The 16,678-nt window shown below is 40.1% G+C and overlaps 1 protein-coding gene across 1 annotated transcript; it reads left to right on the top strand.

The window, feature by feature from the left end:
* Positions 1–903: 903 nt before the first annotated feature.
* Positions 904–16,559, top strand: LOC119746547 (glycine-rich RNA-binding protein 3, mitochondrial-like). The gene is made up of 8 exons (XM_038223527.1): positions 904–1,057; positions 3,969–4,009; positions 5,087–5,253; positions 6,108–6,383; positions 8,053–8,101; positions 8,419–8,501; positions 9,390–9,474; positions 10,552–16,559. The coding sequence occupies exons 1-8, from the start codon at positions 1,038–1,040 to the stop codon at positions 10,875–10,877; spliced, it is 1,047 nt and encodes a 348-aa protein (XP_038079455.1). The 5' UTR covers positions 904–1,037; the 3' UTR covers positions 10,878–16,559.
* Positions 16,560–16,678: the final 119 nt, after the last annotated feature.

Genomic DNA, 16,678 nt, shown 5'->3' on the forward strand with positions numbered 1-16,678 from the left:
AGAACTTGCTGGTATTGCTTTAACGGCTTTGAGTGACAATCGTGCCGACATGATGCGCGCACGTGTGCACGTGCGTTATTAGCATGAAGAGAGGGCGCCCTAACAAGAACAACGATCGATTGCGCGATTCCGAGTTGCTTTTCGGATATCGGATACTTCGCGCACACAAATTGAAGCATTAAACAAGAACGATCTGGTCTTAATATAGCTCTATGGATCTGGTACACTAAAAGGGTTTTTGATTTTCGCAAACGGCTCCAAAATACACTTGGTCAAGTCGTACAATGAAAGTTAGAAAGGGAAAATGAAAAGAGTTAACTAAAGTTTAATGGCCTTCCAGAATGTTCAGCACTCTTTTTTTGTGAAATGAAGTTTTCTTCTCGGGCCGTTTCACAAAACATCTTAAATAGGGCCTCGCGATCGCCATCAGGAAATAAAAACATAAATACATAAATAAAATAAATAATATTAAATTAATAAAAAAGTAAATTAAATGATGACTGTTGTTGAGCTAGGCTGGTAATTATATATGATGGACCGCTCATAGGACTCCCACAAATAATGTAGTCATTCAAAAATTAAAAATACCATTTGTATTCTATTCCAACGCAATTCACATGACTATGGAGAAACATGACCAAATCATTTGAAATCCTACATGCGTACTAGCAGGTGAATGATAACAGCAAAATCCATAATTTACAAAGCCCGTTTCAATTTGCCAAGGCAATGCATTTAAGCAAAACAAATGAAAATGTCACAATTTAGGCCTATTTTTTGGTCCTCCCTAATTCCACAATCCGGTTGCAATATGTCTAAAATATATTTATTTTTTTCTGGCTGATGGTGCGACCGTACGGCTCGACCACGGTGCCACTTAAACATTTTAAATGCTTCAAAGTCGTCGGTCACTGCGGAAGAAGGATCCGAAAAGTTTGCCATTGGCGGCTGCAGCACACACGCCGTTTTGTCGCCGCGTAGCCCTGCCTTGCGTGTTCAATCCTTCCCCGTTACACAAGTCCCACTTAACAGTCAAAATGGAGCATTCAGAGCTGCCGTAAGTATGATTCGATCACGCTTTCCCTATTGAGAATTATTTTATTTACCATTTCTGGGTATTTGATGTTTGGTGTAGTGTTGTAAAAGGGCATGACTTGCATGAATTTGTGAACAATCTGCATGGCGTTGCTGCATGCCGGCCGTCATGGCCGTGCGCCAAATACGCCATTTTTCGATTGGCCATGTTGGCATCGCCATCATGGTCATTGACTTGTATTGTAATTTGTACGAACGTCATTAAATGAATAATGTTTAACATCTAGTCCAATTAACAATTTTAAAGGACATCTGTCTGCATATTTGTATTGATGTGTTATCATGACAAACCATCATGATGATCATGTCCATTTTTATGATTTTTAATGTCAGCCCAACTTAGACCCTACGCTACGCCATGAACAAGTCTCTGATTATTTTGATTGTTTTGATTGTTTTGGGGGCACAACTATAGATTACAGGGCCACTCCACTCTGTATCCGTGCCTCCGTACGGCTGCGTGGAGCCGCAGTCGACCTACCTCCGAGAACTCCAAAGCTCCGCGCCTCCTAGCCCCATAAATGTGGCCTATTTACTGGACTGCCTCCGTAAACATAGGCCACACATCCACATGTACAAAAATCGTGTCGACGGAGCCAAATTTTGATTTTCACATTTAGGCTTAGTTTGTAGGGTTTTTTTGCTTTAGAAGCATACTCACCCTCTTTACAGGCTAATCAGAAAGTGCTGCCTTTTTCAGATGTATATTTTTCGTGAAATTTCCAGATTCATTTTTACATGTTTGCGTATCAAAATTTCAACATGAAATTTCACAAAAATTAGACATCTGAAAAAGGCAGCACTTTCTGATTAGCCTGTAAAGAGGGTGAGTATGCTTCTAAAGCAAAAAAAACCTACAAACTAAGCCTAAATGTGAAAATCAAAATTTGGCTCCGTCGACACGATTTTTGTACATGTGGATGTGTGGCCTATGTTTACGGAGGCAGTCCAGTAAATAGGCCACATTTATGGGGCTACGCGCCTCCACGACTCCAGTGCCCCGTCACAAGCGCGCCCTCCCGTCCTTTGCTAGGAAATTCTCAAAAAATTGTAGTCCTAGGATCATTTTGCATGCAGGGCCTTGGAGGCGGAGCCGCAGTCGACCATGCAGTCGACCTACCGCCGAGAATTGCGCCCTCTTTGGTACGCGACTCCACGGATCCAAGGCTGCACAGCTCCAGTGCCCCATCACAAGCGCGCCGTCCCTTCCTCTGCGAGGAAATTAATATGGATACGGATGCTTCGTTCTCAAAAAAAATGTAGTCCGCGGTACCGCTGAGAATTGCGCACTCTACCGGCGCGCGACTCCGTAACTCCTCGGCTCCAGTGCCCCATCACAAGCGTGCCCTCCCTTCCTTTGCGAGGAAATAAATATGGAAATGGATGCTTCGTTCTCAAAAAATGTAGTCCTAGGATGATTCATATGGATATGAGCCACAGTTGACCTACCGCCGAGAATTGCGCCCTCTACCGGCGCGCTACTCCGCGACTCCATGGCTCCAAGGCTCAAAGGCTCTGCGCCTCCACGGCTCCAGTGCCCCGTCACAAGTGCGCCCTCCCTTCCTTGAGAAGACAAGTGCATTCGCTGTACTTAGCAATTTTTGCGCGTCTGCATATTATTGTACTTTATGCCCACTGACCCCATCTGTTTCCATACTTAGACCTAGATAATCAATTCCTGACATTCTCTCGTTCTCTCTGATGGCATTACTCTTATCCGCACATCGCTGGCCTTGATGTCATAAAAAAAACCTTGCTCTGGGGTGGCCCTGCATTCTATAGTTGCTCCGTTTTTGGTCTTAGAAAGAATGTTGCAACCTGACGCCACTTCAGTGGTTGTGTACACAAAGTCTATGGAAAGACAAAAACATTTTCTATGTAAGCCTATTTCCTAACAAAATTGGAAATGATTCTCAGGCCCAGATTCATGTCTTATTCAAGTTATTGCCATTTTCCAATGACTGACCTTCATCGAGATGATTATGAAGAAAAAAGTGGCGTCAGGTTGCAAGTTTCTTTCCGTTTTTATTTACCATGAGGAAGTTCGTCTGGTTCCACGCTTACGTTGTCGTGACTTTGTATTCATGATATGGGTTTCAGACCTAGGCCTAATCTAGTCCCAGTAACTTGGACCCAACTTATCGCCTTTTTAACATTCGGACATGGTCTGGCGATAGTAGGGTCCAAGCTAAACCACTGCCATTGCTCGACACAATTCTGTTCTTGACCCAAAAACCCAACATTGCCCAACAAAAACATCAGACTTCAACCCCCCCCCTCCCCCAGATAAATTCCCAGTAATCATGAAAGGAAGACGAAAACTTTGTCAAAACACTGAGTTGTCAGCCAAATAAACTTCCAGCCTTGTATAAATTACTTTTGATTGATGTAAATAAGCCTTGGAGAACAATGAACCCTAACTCCCTAGGCCTTTTTGCTAGGATGTAGCCTCAATCCTGCAAAATCCTCCAATTGGCCTCATGGAAAAATAGCGTATAGCCTCAAACCTGCAAATTCCTCCATTATTACTGGAATATGGTCCATGGAGGGGTGGCCACTGCCTGAATCCTTCAAAATCCTGCGGCAGTGACTGTCAATATGTTGAGGCTTGGCCAGTGACATCCTGGAGCAGTACGGAGGATTTCAAGCAAAATCCGAGCCTATATTTATGCATGGCTGAGCAAAAACAACACAAGGTCAGGCCCAAGACCTTGAAAAAGTGCGTCCTACGAAATGAGTAAATCACTTTTGTTATGTAACCTCAATCCTCCAAATTCCTCCACTTTGGCAAAGAGGATTTTGAAGGATTCAGGGCAGTTAGGGTCAAGCAACACATTTACATGATTTTTGTTCTTTTTTGTTCTTTTCTTCAGAAACGTTTATGTTGGAGGACTCAACTTTGAAACAACTAGAGGTATGTAAGGCCGAGTAAAAAAAAAGAAATAGTTTCTCATCCATGTTAATTAAACAAAATATAGGAGGCGTTTTTTTTCTCAGGCGGGAAAAAGGCTGGACGAGAAACTGGTTTATTTTGTTTAATTGGCCTAATTGTATTGCAAAAAAAGTGTAAATGACAGAAAAATAAGGTACAATGTCAAAGATATTTAGACAACCCTGTTTCCCCCCCCCCCCCAATAAAAATAAACACAAAAGAAAACAAGCAAACAACCCAAATAAAAACAATTAAACAGACAAACAAACGAACAGAATATTTTGCCCAGAAATCCTGCTGAACACAACAACATGCAACACTTGTCAAAGTGACAAGCCTGCCCAGTGTAGCAAGATCCATCAGGTCAACATTCTCAACGCCAAACTGCCTCAGAGTCTGTGGTCACCGAATGCAGCAGGATACAACTGTGGCATTGTACAATGGGCTAGCTCTCATTGTCTCAGAATTGCCAGATTATGCACTGGTGTTGATGGCCCAAATGCAGCAAGGTGCCACGGACTTGCACACCAGGGGCCAATTTCATAGAGCTGCTTAAGCACAAAATTTGCTTAAGCACAAAAACGTCTTGCTTAATAAAATCAGGTTACCGGCCAAAACTCCATGCGATTGTTATGCTAAGTAAACAACAGCTAAATACCAGTCACAAGCAATGTACATCACATGGAGTTTTGGCCGGTAACCTAATTTTACTAAGCGATGTTTTTTCGTGCTTAAGCAAATTTTCTGCTTAAGCAGCTCTATGAAATTGGGCCCATGGGCCAATTGCATGGAACTGCTAAGCACAAAAATTTGCTTAGCATGAAAAGTCTGCCTCTGCACAAATCAAAATTTCCATGTGATGTATATTGCTTGCGATTGGTATTCACATGCAAATTTGGCTGGTAACCTGCTTTAATAAGCCAGACTTTTTTCTGTGCTAAGCAATTTTTTGTGCTTAGCAGCTCCAAGAAATCGGCCCCCGTTGCTCTGTGTTGCATCGGGCAGGTTTACAGGTTGTCTTATGACATTTTCCCCATTTACAATTTTCCTGCCGTACAGAGACACTGGAGAATCACTTCTCCCAGTTTGGCAAGGTGAAGTCAGCCGTGATCATCACAGACCAAATCACGGGCAAGAGTCGGGGGTATGGCTTCGTCAACTACTTCACTGTTGCGGATAGAAACAGCGCGTTACAGGTGCCGACGCATGAGCTCGATGGCCGCACGGTAAGATGTCCAACGAAAATCATTGTGTGTTATAAATATAAAGTTGACATGTTGCTCGTAATTCAAACACGTCGTGTCCATGCAACAAGGTACAATGTAGTATCTCCTAAAATTACGTTATGTTTGTGAAATGCTAGTTTTCAATGTCAAAGGGTCGTATCTCGCTTAAAATAACCCGGATGTGCACACAAAGTCAATGGACGTCGCGATATGTGAGACATGACCTTGTAGCACGGAGGGTATTCGCATGAGATACGACTTTGTTGCAGAATCGAGTTACGACCTTGTTGCACTGACGCGACGATTTCATTATTTCATTCTTTAACTTTTGAATCAAAGTAAATATCAAGTTTGTAAAATTGTTCAAAAAAAGTTCAATAAACGTGATTTTTTTACTGTTTGTACCCGGAAGCTTATGGTGGCCCTGAAAGGACATAATTAGGTGTGACGTTGTGAATTTTTTTCATGACTGGTTGTGAAATTTTTTGTGACATCGTGAATTTTATTTATGCAGAAAAGTAGTTGCAACAAAATTCACGAATGGTTGTAAAACATATATACACAACATCACACAAAAATTCACAAGTCGGCGAACATTTTGTGAACATTTTCACGACTAGTCGTAAAAAGGAATTCATGTCAAGAAATTTCGCAACTAGTCGGAAAAAAGTTCACGAGGTAGCACAAATTTCACATTTGGCCATGTCCCTTCAGCGCCACCATAGAAAATGGCGTCGTCACTCGTAGCATTTGCTTGAAAATATGACCTGTGCGTAAATAATTTGCCCCCCTGATAAAAATCTAGGAACCATCACGGCTCATTGGCCTTCATATTTTCCCCTCCATTTCTGCAGTTGACGTGCTCTGTGGCCAAGGAGAGCAACAAGACCCGAGGGGGTGGCTTTGGGGGAAGCTTTGGCATGGGAGGGGGCATGGGAGGGGGCATGGGAGGGGGCATGGGCGGAGGCATGGGCGGGGGCATGAGCGGAGGCATGGGTGGGGGCATGGGTGGGTTCGGAGGGGGCTCGTCCTTCAACAAAGCTGACGATGACAGGAAAGTGTTCATTGGTGGCTTGCATACCGACACGGAGCCCGAGGACATTGAGAGTGCGCTATTGCAGTTTGGAAAGGTTAGTGTCTTGAATTTTGCAGTATTGTCGTTGAGTACATTTGCATGAGTACGAGTACTCTAACTAGTATAGACCTTTTTGCTAGGATGTAGCCTCAATCCTGCAATATCCTCCAATTGGCCTCATGGAAAAATAGCATATAGCCTCAATCCTGCAAATGCCTCCATTATTTCTTGAATATGGTCCATGGAGGGGTGACCACTGCCTGAATCCTGCGGCAGTGACTGTCAATATGTTGAGGCTTGGCCAGTGACATCCTGGAGCAGTACGGAGGATTTCAAGCATAATCCATGCCTATATTGATGCATGGCTGAGCAAAAACAACACATGGTCCGGCCCAAGACCTTGACCAAGTGCATCCTACGAAATCAGTAACGCACTTTTGCCATGTAACCTCAATCTTCCAAATTCCTCCACTTTGGGAAAGAGGATTTTGAAGGATTCAGGGCGGTTAGGGTTAAAGTAGTTTTGTTGTGGTACCGGCTGCTACATATATCAGATTTGAACCAGCCAGCCGACCCCGGCAAGCTAGGTGGTCGGGTGCTAGGACGTCTTCACTAGTAAGCAGTAGGTCTTGGGTTTGAGTCCCACCCGAGTAATTTGTGGAGTATACACTTGAGTATACAGTGTTTATATAATTGGTTTTTTTTTTTAAATACTTCGGTGAAGGGCATAAACCTACATTGTACGAGTACTTTGTCATTAGGCCAAAAAAAAAAAGTCTCCGGTTTCTGGTATGGAGCTTGCCCTAAAAGTGGTGCGGCGATGCGGCTTTTTTTTTTTTTTTACCTGATTTATTTTCTTCAAATGTCGGCTGATGACTGTAAATGGTGCCCGACTAAACTTAGTGCAAATATATGGGAGTCCAGAGAGGCCACATTAAGCTTATTCTCGACCATAACCCAATCTAAAAACACGTTAAAATTGTGCAGCAGCAGGATTCCAGTCAAACCAGTGAGTTTGGCGGTTTTTAGACATCATCTTTCATTGAAAAAAAAACTTTTTCATTTTGCCGACGCGCATGGCTACGGCGACGCGCGCGCATACCAGAAACCGGAGACTTTTGGGGGGGGGGGGCCTTAGTACGAGTATGAGTATGTGTTCTTTGCTTTGAGTACAAATACAAGAACAAAGTAAACAATTGCATTTTAATTGGCACACACATTTCTAAGGAAAAGTTTTTTGTCAAACTATGCATAAGTATGGATACGAGCAAGTATACACGCACAGGAATTTTTTCTTGCGAGTGCGAATACATTTTTATGAGAAGGAGAAAGATAACAAAGAAATACTCAGGTATGAGTATAGGAACTACGACACTGGAGACATGGCACCACATTTGACCACAAGTTGTTGCAAGGTCATATTGTATATTATGATACATCCTGGGTACATCAATGCATAGAGCATGGTTGTAGCCAGATTCCAGCAGTTAAAAATGCTGCTCACAAATGAAACATGGCATGAAAAAAATGTTCCCAAATTATGATTCCTGATCCACGGAGCTCGAACTTGCTGGACGTTGTAACCACACTATCCAGCTCTCCAGCCATGTAAAATCTACCAGGATTTTCTTACACAGGGTAGTGCTTAACAGTCTCCAGAGAGTAATTAGTGTGTTCTTGTTTACTTATTGCTTGTTTATTGATTCTTTTTTTTTTCTCCAAAGGTCATCAACACGAACATTAAGAAGGACAGAGAGACCCATCGCTCACGAGGTACGTCGCCGAAAATTAATCGGTCTGAATATTTATACTATTCAACATTTTTTTTTTTAAAGTTGGACCACCAATGATTTGAACCCTGTCAGGGAACATGGCATTTGTGTTCTTGGGCAAGACACTTTACTTCAAGTGCCTCTTTCCAGCCAGGATTATAAATGGGTACCTGGGTAGTGACAAGATTGCGCCAATCTCAAGCTGCTGCAGAAACTGGTTGCGTGGCCTGATGAACTTTGACGCGCTTTGGGACATTGTTGTAGATAACGGTTTGCACTTTCTAACATTATGTGTGTGTGTGTATTTTTTTTTCACAGGTTTTGCCTTTGTGACATTTGACAATCCGCAAAGTGCCAAGAAGGCGATGGATGCCCATTACGTTGAGATCCATGAAAAGCAGGTGAGAAACCATCCGATGCCATTGCATTCCTCTTACAGTTTTTTCACATGCCATCCTTTGTTCCCCTTTTTTGAACAAGCGGTATTTTATCATTGTGAAGCATGAAATCTGTTGATGAGAATATGTGACCTGCCATATCATAATGTGGAATAACCCCATCTTTGACTTTTCAAGTTACGTACATCATGTTAGAGCACAAATCATTGGATTTCCAATGATAACAAATTTATTTCTGTAGCTTAATTTATTCCAAAGAAATGGTGCAGGAACTTCAACAGTGTCGTGCCGAATTTCCCCAACCCCAAGAAAAACGGCTTTTAAAAAAAGAAATACGCATTGCGCCGCCAACGGCAGTGGAAAAACGTTCTTCAGTTTCCAACTTTTGGGGACATTTTTTTCTCAACAAAAATGCAATGTGTGAATCTTGGATACCTTGGCTACTCAAAAATAAGAAAAAAACAATATTGATTTTGACAGAATTTTGTTTTAGTGTACCCAACTTCAGGCGTTGATTACTCAAAACATGATTTTGGGGGACATTCCTCATTTTGCCACAGTAGGTCACATATGCCTTTTGGAGAATGTGAATCATGAGAGTATGAATAATGAGAATATACCTTTGTGGTCTTAGCCGTTCCTGGTTTGGCAATAATCAACTGTTCATCTCTACAGTGTCGCTCTACATGATCCATTTGTGCACGTTGTGCATAAGCGCACACAAGTCTGACTTCTGTCAAGTTTTTATCACGGCTGCAATTGGTCGAAAAGACATAGGGCGCAGCTTAAATCCAAGTAAGCTTTTTTGATGATAATATGGTAGGCTACTTTTTAGGAGAAATGCAAATGATCCTATATGCCTTTAATATCCGTGTCTCTTTGAATTGACAGGTTGAAGTCAAGTCTGTCAACCCCAATGCTAGCAGCCAGTCTCAGAGTTTTGGCAGTTACAACAACGGAAACATGTACGGCCAAGGTGAGCATTATCAGGAAATATTCTCCCTTGAGGTATTGACCATGACATGTCTTAAGTCATGCCCCCGGTTGCCAACCCTGACCAATTCTGATTGATAAAACCTTGCCACTTGACTTAATTTTTTGCTTGACCCCAAAGGACAGCGTACTGTCCTTTTACGAAGTTGGTCAATGACTGACTGACGTAGTCACCGAGTATAAATAAGGTCCTAGGCTGAGACTTTGAAATTTATTTTTGATGAGGCAAGGCCATTCTTCTTAAAAGATGATATCATGGCTGAAGTTTTCCACGGCTGAAGTTTTCCACATGAGTCCAACATAGCCAGTTTGCGGAAAAGACGACGAATACAATGAATAAGATCAAGCCTTTCCCAGGAAGTTGTGATTTTGAAAAAAAGAAAAAAATAATAAGATAACAGTCTGCTTAACCACTTCGCGCCGGGTTAATTTTTGCCGAAAATTTTGAAATTTTCAAAATAGAAAATTTGCCAGCCAACTTCTGATATACAGCCAAATGCCACAAATACTGATTCCCAAGAGTGATTTTCAACAGTATGTGTACAATATTTCTTGCAGAAACCTCATATGTTTCAATACTCTGGGGTGTGCACTGGAGCGTAAATTGAACAATAGGCCATGATCAGCTGATTTCCTCGTTTTTCACTTATGCCATTACATCTTGAAAAACACTGTACAAAGTCTTGTATAGATTGGAGTTTCCTCTTTTTTAAAAATTTCTTCCAAGTTGCACGCCTGAATTTAGAAGTTATACACTTTTTGAAAATGAGACATCAAACGAAAACACCCACCGACGTTTAGTTATTGAATTATTTCTTTATAAAATGTTGGCTTTTGCGCATCCCGCCAATAGTTCAGCTCTCGCGGGCTGCGTTCGTTTCTGCGCAAAAGTGCAATCCTTTTTGCAGAGGAATGCAGACGCCAAAAATTGGGGCGTTAATGTTTTTGTTTTTTTTAAACAAAGCATACATATTGACAATCTGTTTGGAGAACTTTCTATTATTTTTTAAGAGCATAGGGCACACATCTTTAATTTAGTTTTTGATGTTTCTTGGACAAGGCGGTGGATACAACAACATGCAGGCGTACGGCTACAACCAAGGCTACGACAGTGGCTCCTCCAACTGGCAGAACCCAGCCAGCGCCTGGCAAGGCGGCGGCGATTCCTCCTGGAACAGCTCGGGATACGGCGCCAGTGGCTATGGAGGCACGGGCACCAGTGGCTACGGAGGCAGCACCAGCGGCAGTGGCTACGGCACCACGAGCGGCTACGGCAGCCAGCAGGTGCAGGGGCAGAGCGGCAGTTACAGCGGGCAAAGCGGGGGGTACGGGAACTACAGCGGCCAGTCTAACGTGGGACAAAGCGAAGGTGCAAGCTGGTATTAAGAGTCGATACCCTCTGAAAACAAGGTATTCGACCGAAAAAAAAAGCAAGTCAAGGAAAGGCAGGTTTTGAGGATATTGTAACGGCGTACACCTGCCAGGGAATTACAAATTGTGGGATATAGGGTGAAGATGTGATTCGGGAATTGAAGATTTGTGTATATTCACCCAGTAGTTAAGGGAACCGGGGTTTTTAAAAAAAAAAAAAAATGGGGAAAATTGTAGACGTAGCGTGGTAGTACAAAAACTTCTTTAGAATGTAGTGAGTGAGACTGTTTATTATTGGCCGTTTGGTGGAACAGTCTGGTGACAGTTTGTGGCGCGTTTTATATGTGGAGATTAGTGCAGGGACAAGTCCAGTCGCCTTTCGGAGTTTCCGTTAGACGGTTGAGCTGAGGTGGTTTTTGAAATAACTGTCGTCAGAGTGTTCCACCGCATGTATAAAAGTTTCATGATTGTGCTCTGTGCAGGAACCACCGCAACGTCTTGGGCACTAAAATCCTTTCATAGATACGGTAATTAAAGGTTGACCTTTTCTTACTAAAACCAAACAAATAAAAATTAAACAAAGTGAGTGGTTAAGGTTATCTTAAAGGCAAAAGGGGGGCGGATTGTACTGAAGAAATTATTTCCTTGAATTTTTTCGGGAATGTCACGTGTTTCCCAGCAAACCATGCATACATTTGAATCATAAAATGATACAGGGACTACTGTTCCCAAAGTTATTTCTGGCGTCGTTTCGTCTTTTTTTTTCTCGTCTGGATTTCCCTGGATTGTCGTCGTGGTGGTTCCTGCCCAATCTTTCGCCAATTTCTAACCTTTTTGTTGTTGATAATCATCTTTGTCTTCGTCTACGTTTTCTTTAGAGAATGTTTAATGAAATTTCTGTGTTGATTTCCCGTTGAGTTGTCTGTTGTTCCTCTCTGTTTGTTTTCACGATAAAAGAAAAAGACTAAAACACTATGAAGCACCAGTTACATTGGAGTGGAGTTCCAATCTAAAAAATGCAATCACATTTGATTCTTGTTTCCATGGTAGTCCCTGATGATTTTTCACGGTGCTCATCTGCACTTTACTAAAGAGCATTATTAGGAAAAATTAACTTGGTCGGGATATTTTCCTTTTTATTTGGATGTGTAATTCTAATTTCTGTCTGTTATTTTGGAAAAGGCATTCTAGAAATCAAGTGTAGTGGCATGGGTAAAAGTGTTGTGGATATATTAACATGAATTAACAGTAACACTCCGGATCTTTCAAAATCCACGTTTTGTAGGATTTCGTAGGATTGAGGAAGCAAGGGCAAAGCCACAATAAGTGTGGCTATAAAGCCAATACAAATGGTGGATTTTGTAGGATCCAGGAAGATTACTAGCGAAAATTAAGGCGTAGGGGTAAATAATTTTTATTTTTTTTCGAATTTTATGTGTTTGTGGGTTTTATTTTCATTCCCTAAAGTTTAACAACGCAATATTGTATTTGTTGTGATTCATTGGGTTAATTTTTTCCAGTTTTAAGAAACGTGCATACTTGACGTTGTTGCTCTTTCAGAGAGGGTCAAACATTGAGGAATACATTAACTGGTATTTCGCCGGCAGCATTGAATTTTCACTCCAGTTTTAAAAATTTAATTCAAAGTAACCGAAAAAAATATAAAGGAAAAAAAAAGAGAAAGAAGCATTCGAAGAAAGAGCACACTTGTAAATAATGAATTAATTTTGATTTTTCCCTTAGCGATTTGGTAGGTATCTACCCTTATAGTAAAATCTGTTTTCATTTATTTTTGTTAATTCCTGTTATAGTTTTCAATCGCCTAAAACAATTATTCAATGGAATAGGGAACTATAAAAAATTAAAAACCACATTAAAAGACACATTATTTTTTATCACTTAAAAAATGCCACTTTCATTAGCATGTACAGGTACATTTTAAAAATTAAAAAGTTAAGGCATCTAGTGGATTATTTCGTATAGAGAAAGTGCCTGATTTCAAGTAAACTCGTTTTTTCCAATCTCAAATGCACTTGTACATTAATTAATGCTTTCATTCAGTAAAGAGAGAGATTCCTATTTTGTTACTTCGTGAAATCCAGTCCGCGTTAAAGGAGACAATTTTAGTAATAATAATTTACCACGTACTAGAGGATATTTTTCAGAAATGGATATATGCAAAAATGGGATGACGGTAGCACACGCCAATGTTTTGTGGAAAACTAGCGATGTTATACTATCGGTTAATATCATATCTCGCTTACTACTACATGAATGACTTTTTGGTGTGCTAGTATCGTCATTCATCAAGTTTGAATCCTAGAATGTGTTTGGTTTCTCAATCAAATGGTTGAATTTCACCGGTACATTTTTGTGGGTGTATGATAATTCTATATTCAATAACTTGTGCTTAGTATCCTGGTAGCTCGCGTGTACACTCGCGCACATTTACTGAAGGTAGGGTAAACCGTGCGATTGTTTTTACAACTTCTGTGCGTTAGAAATCTTTTAGGTACGTTTTCGTGTTGCTTTTAGTTTTTCATTTGAATGTCATTTACAGTTCTTTCCAATAACATGTATGTTGATAAATTTCCTTTTTGAGTAGAAACGCACTCGTGTACGGTGGGTGGTGATAAGACCGAGCCATCGATTTGCCTGTGGGTTTCAAAATACATGTACCGGTGGTCTATACACGCGAAAGGATATTTGACGTTACGAGTTGTTTGCTGAAACGTTCGCGAATTCGCATCGCAGATACTTGCTCTGACATCACCAAGTCGCGTTCCCATTCGCTTGTGCGTGCCTGTGCTAAGAATGGGAGACTTTCTGAGACAATTGGTGGCAGCAAACACACCGGCCCTTTTCTATTTACGTCGTGTTTAAGCTAATGTGCGCGCGTTCAAAAATGACGCCAACAATAGCAAAAAGTCTCCCTTAGGCCTTGACAGTTAACAAATAGGAGGGAAAAGTTGGATATTTTTTTTTTGGCGACCTCAAATTTCAGACCCATATCTTTTTGAAACCCACATGTAAATAAGAAATCTAAGTTTACTAAGCATGTGTGAAACAGATTTTTAACAATGGTCTCAGGGCTTTTAAGAAGATTTCACGGTTATTTCAATTGTTTTATTTGATAGTTAAGAATCATTGTAAACTGTAGCACAAACTAAGGGTTTGAAAGACGTTTATTATTAAACTGTAATGTTCATCGGTAGCTGAGCTGTAACTGAAAACAACTGGGGAGACGCGAAACATTCATGTTACCTTTCTAGCCCATTACTTGGTGCAGAATATGTCCGCTGTTTTGTATTCAGGTTGATGCTGGGCTTCAAGTGAGTTTTTTTTCCTAAATAAAGTTGAACCTTTCTGCCAAATTGTATCCATGCACACTAACTGTGTTGTACATGTATGTAATACACGCCTGCAACATAACACAAATCTCATTTTATCTAATAATACTCGAAAAAAGAAAAAAAAAAGTAAGCGGAAGATATGTATGCATAGTATTGCAGTTATTCAGTCTAATTTTAAAAACCGTTTCTTTTTCCTGTAGTGTTGGCTTTTTTTTTTAATGATGGCATCATTGAAGAATGTGATTATGAATATTTTATCAGCTGCAAGTGTTTTTCATCCATGCCAAATGTCGTCGAATTAATTGTGGAATTTTTTTCAGCTGAATTTTTTTTTTTTTACTGCACAAACTTGAGGGCTCACTTTAGAGTTAAAATGAAAAAGACTTCAGTATTGTTTCTGCAGTGAAGCGATTCGTTCCTTCCAATTTATCACAAAAGAAGCCACAATTTCTTTGGATTGACGCCAACTAAGGAGTGAATCCGGTTTAACTTGCGCTTTATGCCAGCTCCACATGCACAAGATGCTCCGCTGAAGCCACTTAAACAGTCCTGAGGTCATACAATGTGTATGTATTTTCATTTTTGAGTAACATTTGGACGCTGTACAATTTATAGGCTTACTTAAAAGAACATTCAGTATAATACAACATTGACTTACATGTAATAGTTGCCTTACGCTGTTCGCATTTATTTGTAATTTTGTTTTTTGTTTTGTTTTAAATATCCATTGAATACTCCTATTGTATACAACCGCAGCAGTTACACTGTTAATTATACAGATTTCTTGGCAAGACTTTGTATTTATTATCAAACGGCTTTTCCATTTGTTATATTTTTGATCCTAAGTACCGTTGTCTCGTTCACTCCAATTTAAAAAAAAATTAAAAACAATTTGTACGTGTGTATTTGTATTTATGGATTTTGTTTTTATCAAAATCCTCATGTATACAATAATTAAAGCTCATACAATGTAATTGCAACTACCGTTACAGTGTTTCAGAATCCATAACGCTTCATCCGTAACAGATTTTCCGTTCTCTTGATGAAAAAAATGCAGTCCGTGCCTGTTCATGTATTACTGGAAGTTTTAAGCTAACCCATGTTAAGTAGCATTTACACACATACTCATCGTGTCGGAGAATATTCTTCTAGGTTTAAGGGTACAGTTTTGATCATTTCGCTGTAGGTTAAAACAAATTTGAAATGCCAGTTCTCGGGCCAAAGTCTGGGCCTTACTATGTAGATTACTCAAATACAGGTCAATCGGTGACCCTTGTATGACCTTTGAACCTTGGGGCTACTTGTTGCATGCAAATGGTGTATGAAGTGGTGCCAGGGTGCGCTCTGTCAAGTTTACATATCCAAATTCTACACAGCAGTGACGGTTGGTTAGTGACATTTAATGAAAGAAAGTTTAATATTGTTTCCTGGTAATGTCATTTTTATGCATATTTTTGTCGATTTAACGAGTTTACTAAAATAAAAAACAAGTATTTGATATTACGCGTGAACGTGATGCGAGAGATGTGTCGAGAGATGTGATTGGGTGCGTATTTGTGTGTGTTAACGTGTATCAGAGAAAGCTGCGTGCTTGGTGTGCGAGAAATTGAGAAACCGGGTCGTAAAGGAATGGATTTCATTAAAACTAACAAGTTTTATAAGGCTATATTTGAAAGCGTAATGAAAACTATAACATGTACAGTGGACCTTACATCCGCGCCCCCAGTTTACAGTTTTAATGTTACATTAAGTAATGTTTATTCAAATGTATAGCAATTTAAGAACACGTATTTTTTTTTTCAATGAGAAAAGAAGTCTTCCTGAGTAATTTTGTGATACCTCGAAGCGAGGGGGGACTTGTTGTCTTGAGTATTAAAAAGAGGTTTATTCGCGGCGCGGATGTGACGTCCAACCATTTTATTTTGGTTCACTTATTATGAAAGAGAAAAAAAATGAAATTTACCAAGTTGCATATGATGTCAAATTGACATGAACTGTTGAATTTTGCCGTTTATTATTAGTTTAACAATAATGATTCCTGTTAATAATTAACAAAAGAGCAAAAAACTAATAACCTTTAAATTTGTCTCTCTTTTTTTTTAATTCTCAAACTTTTTCAGTTACAAATGCCAAAAAAAAGAAGAGAACTCACAGCTTTCCTGACTTACAAACAAAATGGGATGTAGGGTTTAACAAAAAAAAGAGTTGTTCATGGTTTAGAGATGTCCTTTTTTTCTTAGAATGTCTTATTTTCTATAATGTTCCATTTATTAATGCCTTTAGTGTTTGTTCAAGCTTGTAATAAATTGTCACACTTAGGTGATCTTTCCTTCATTATTCTGCACGCTGTGTGTCTTTTTCCATTTTTATTTCTTTTAAAATTATGCAAATTGTTATACATGTACATAGTTGTTGGGTTGTTTTTTTTGGGGGGGGGGGCAGTTTTCACACATTAGCCAAGCA

The sequence above is a fragment of the Patiria miniata genome, unplaced genomic scaffold, assembly GCF_015706575.1.
Source record: "Patiria miniata isolate m_02_andy unplaced genomic scaffold, ASM1570657v1 HiC_scaffold_7, whole genome shotgun sequence".
NCBI lineage: Eukaryota > Metazoa > Echinodermata > Asteroidea > Valvatida > Asterinidae > Patiria > Patiria miniata.

Excerpts from the sequence above, each read along its gene's own strand:
- LOC119746547 (XM_038223527.1), top strand. The coding sequence starts at position 1,038 with ATGGAGCATTCAGAGCTGCC. Across the intron at positions 8,102-8,418 it reads AGAGACCCATCGCTCACGAG|GTTTTGCCTTTGTGACATTT; the intron begins GTACGTCGCCGA and ends TTTTTTTCACAG. Across the intron at positions 9,475-10,551 it reads CGGAAACATGTACGGCCAAG|GCGGTGGATACAACAACATG; the intron begins GTGAGCATTATC and ends TTCTTGGACAAG.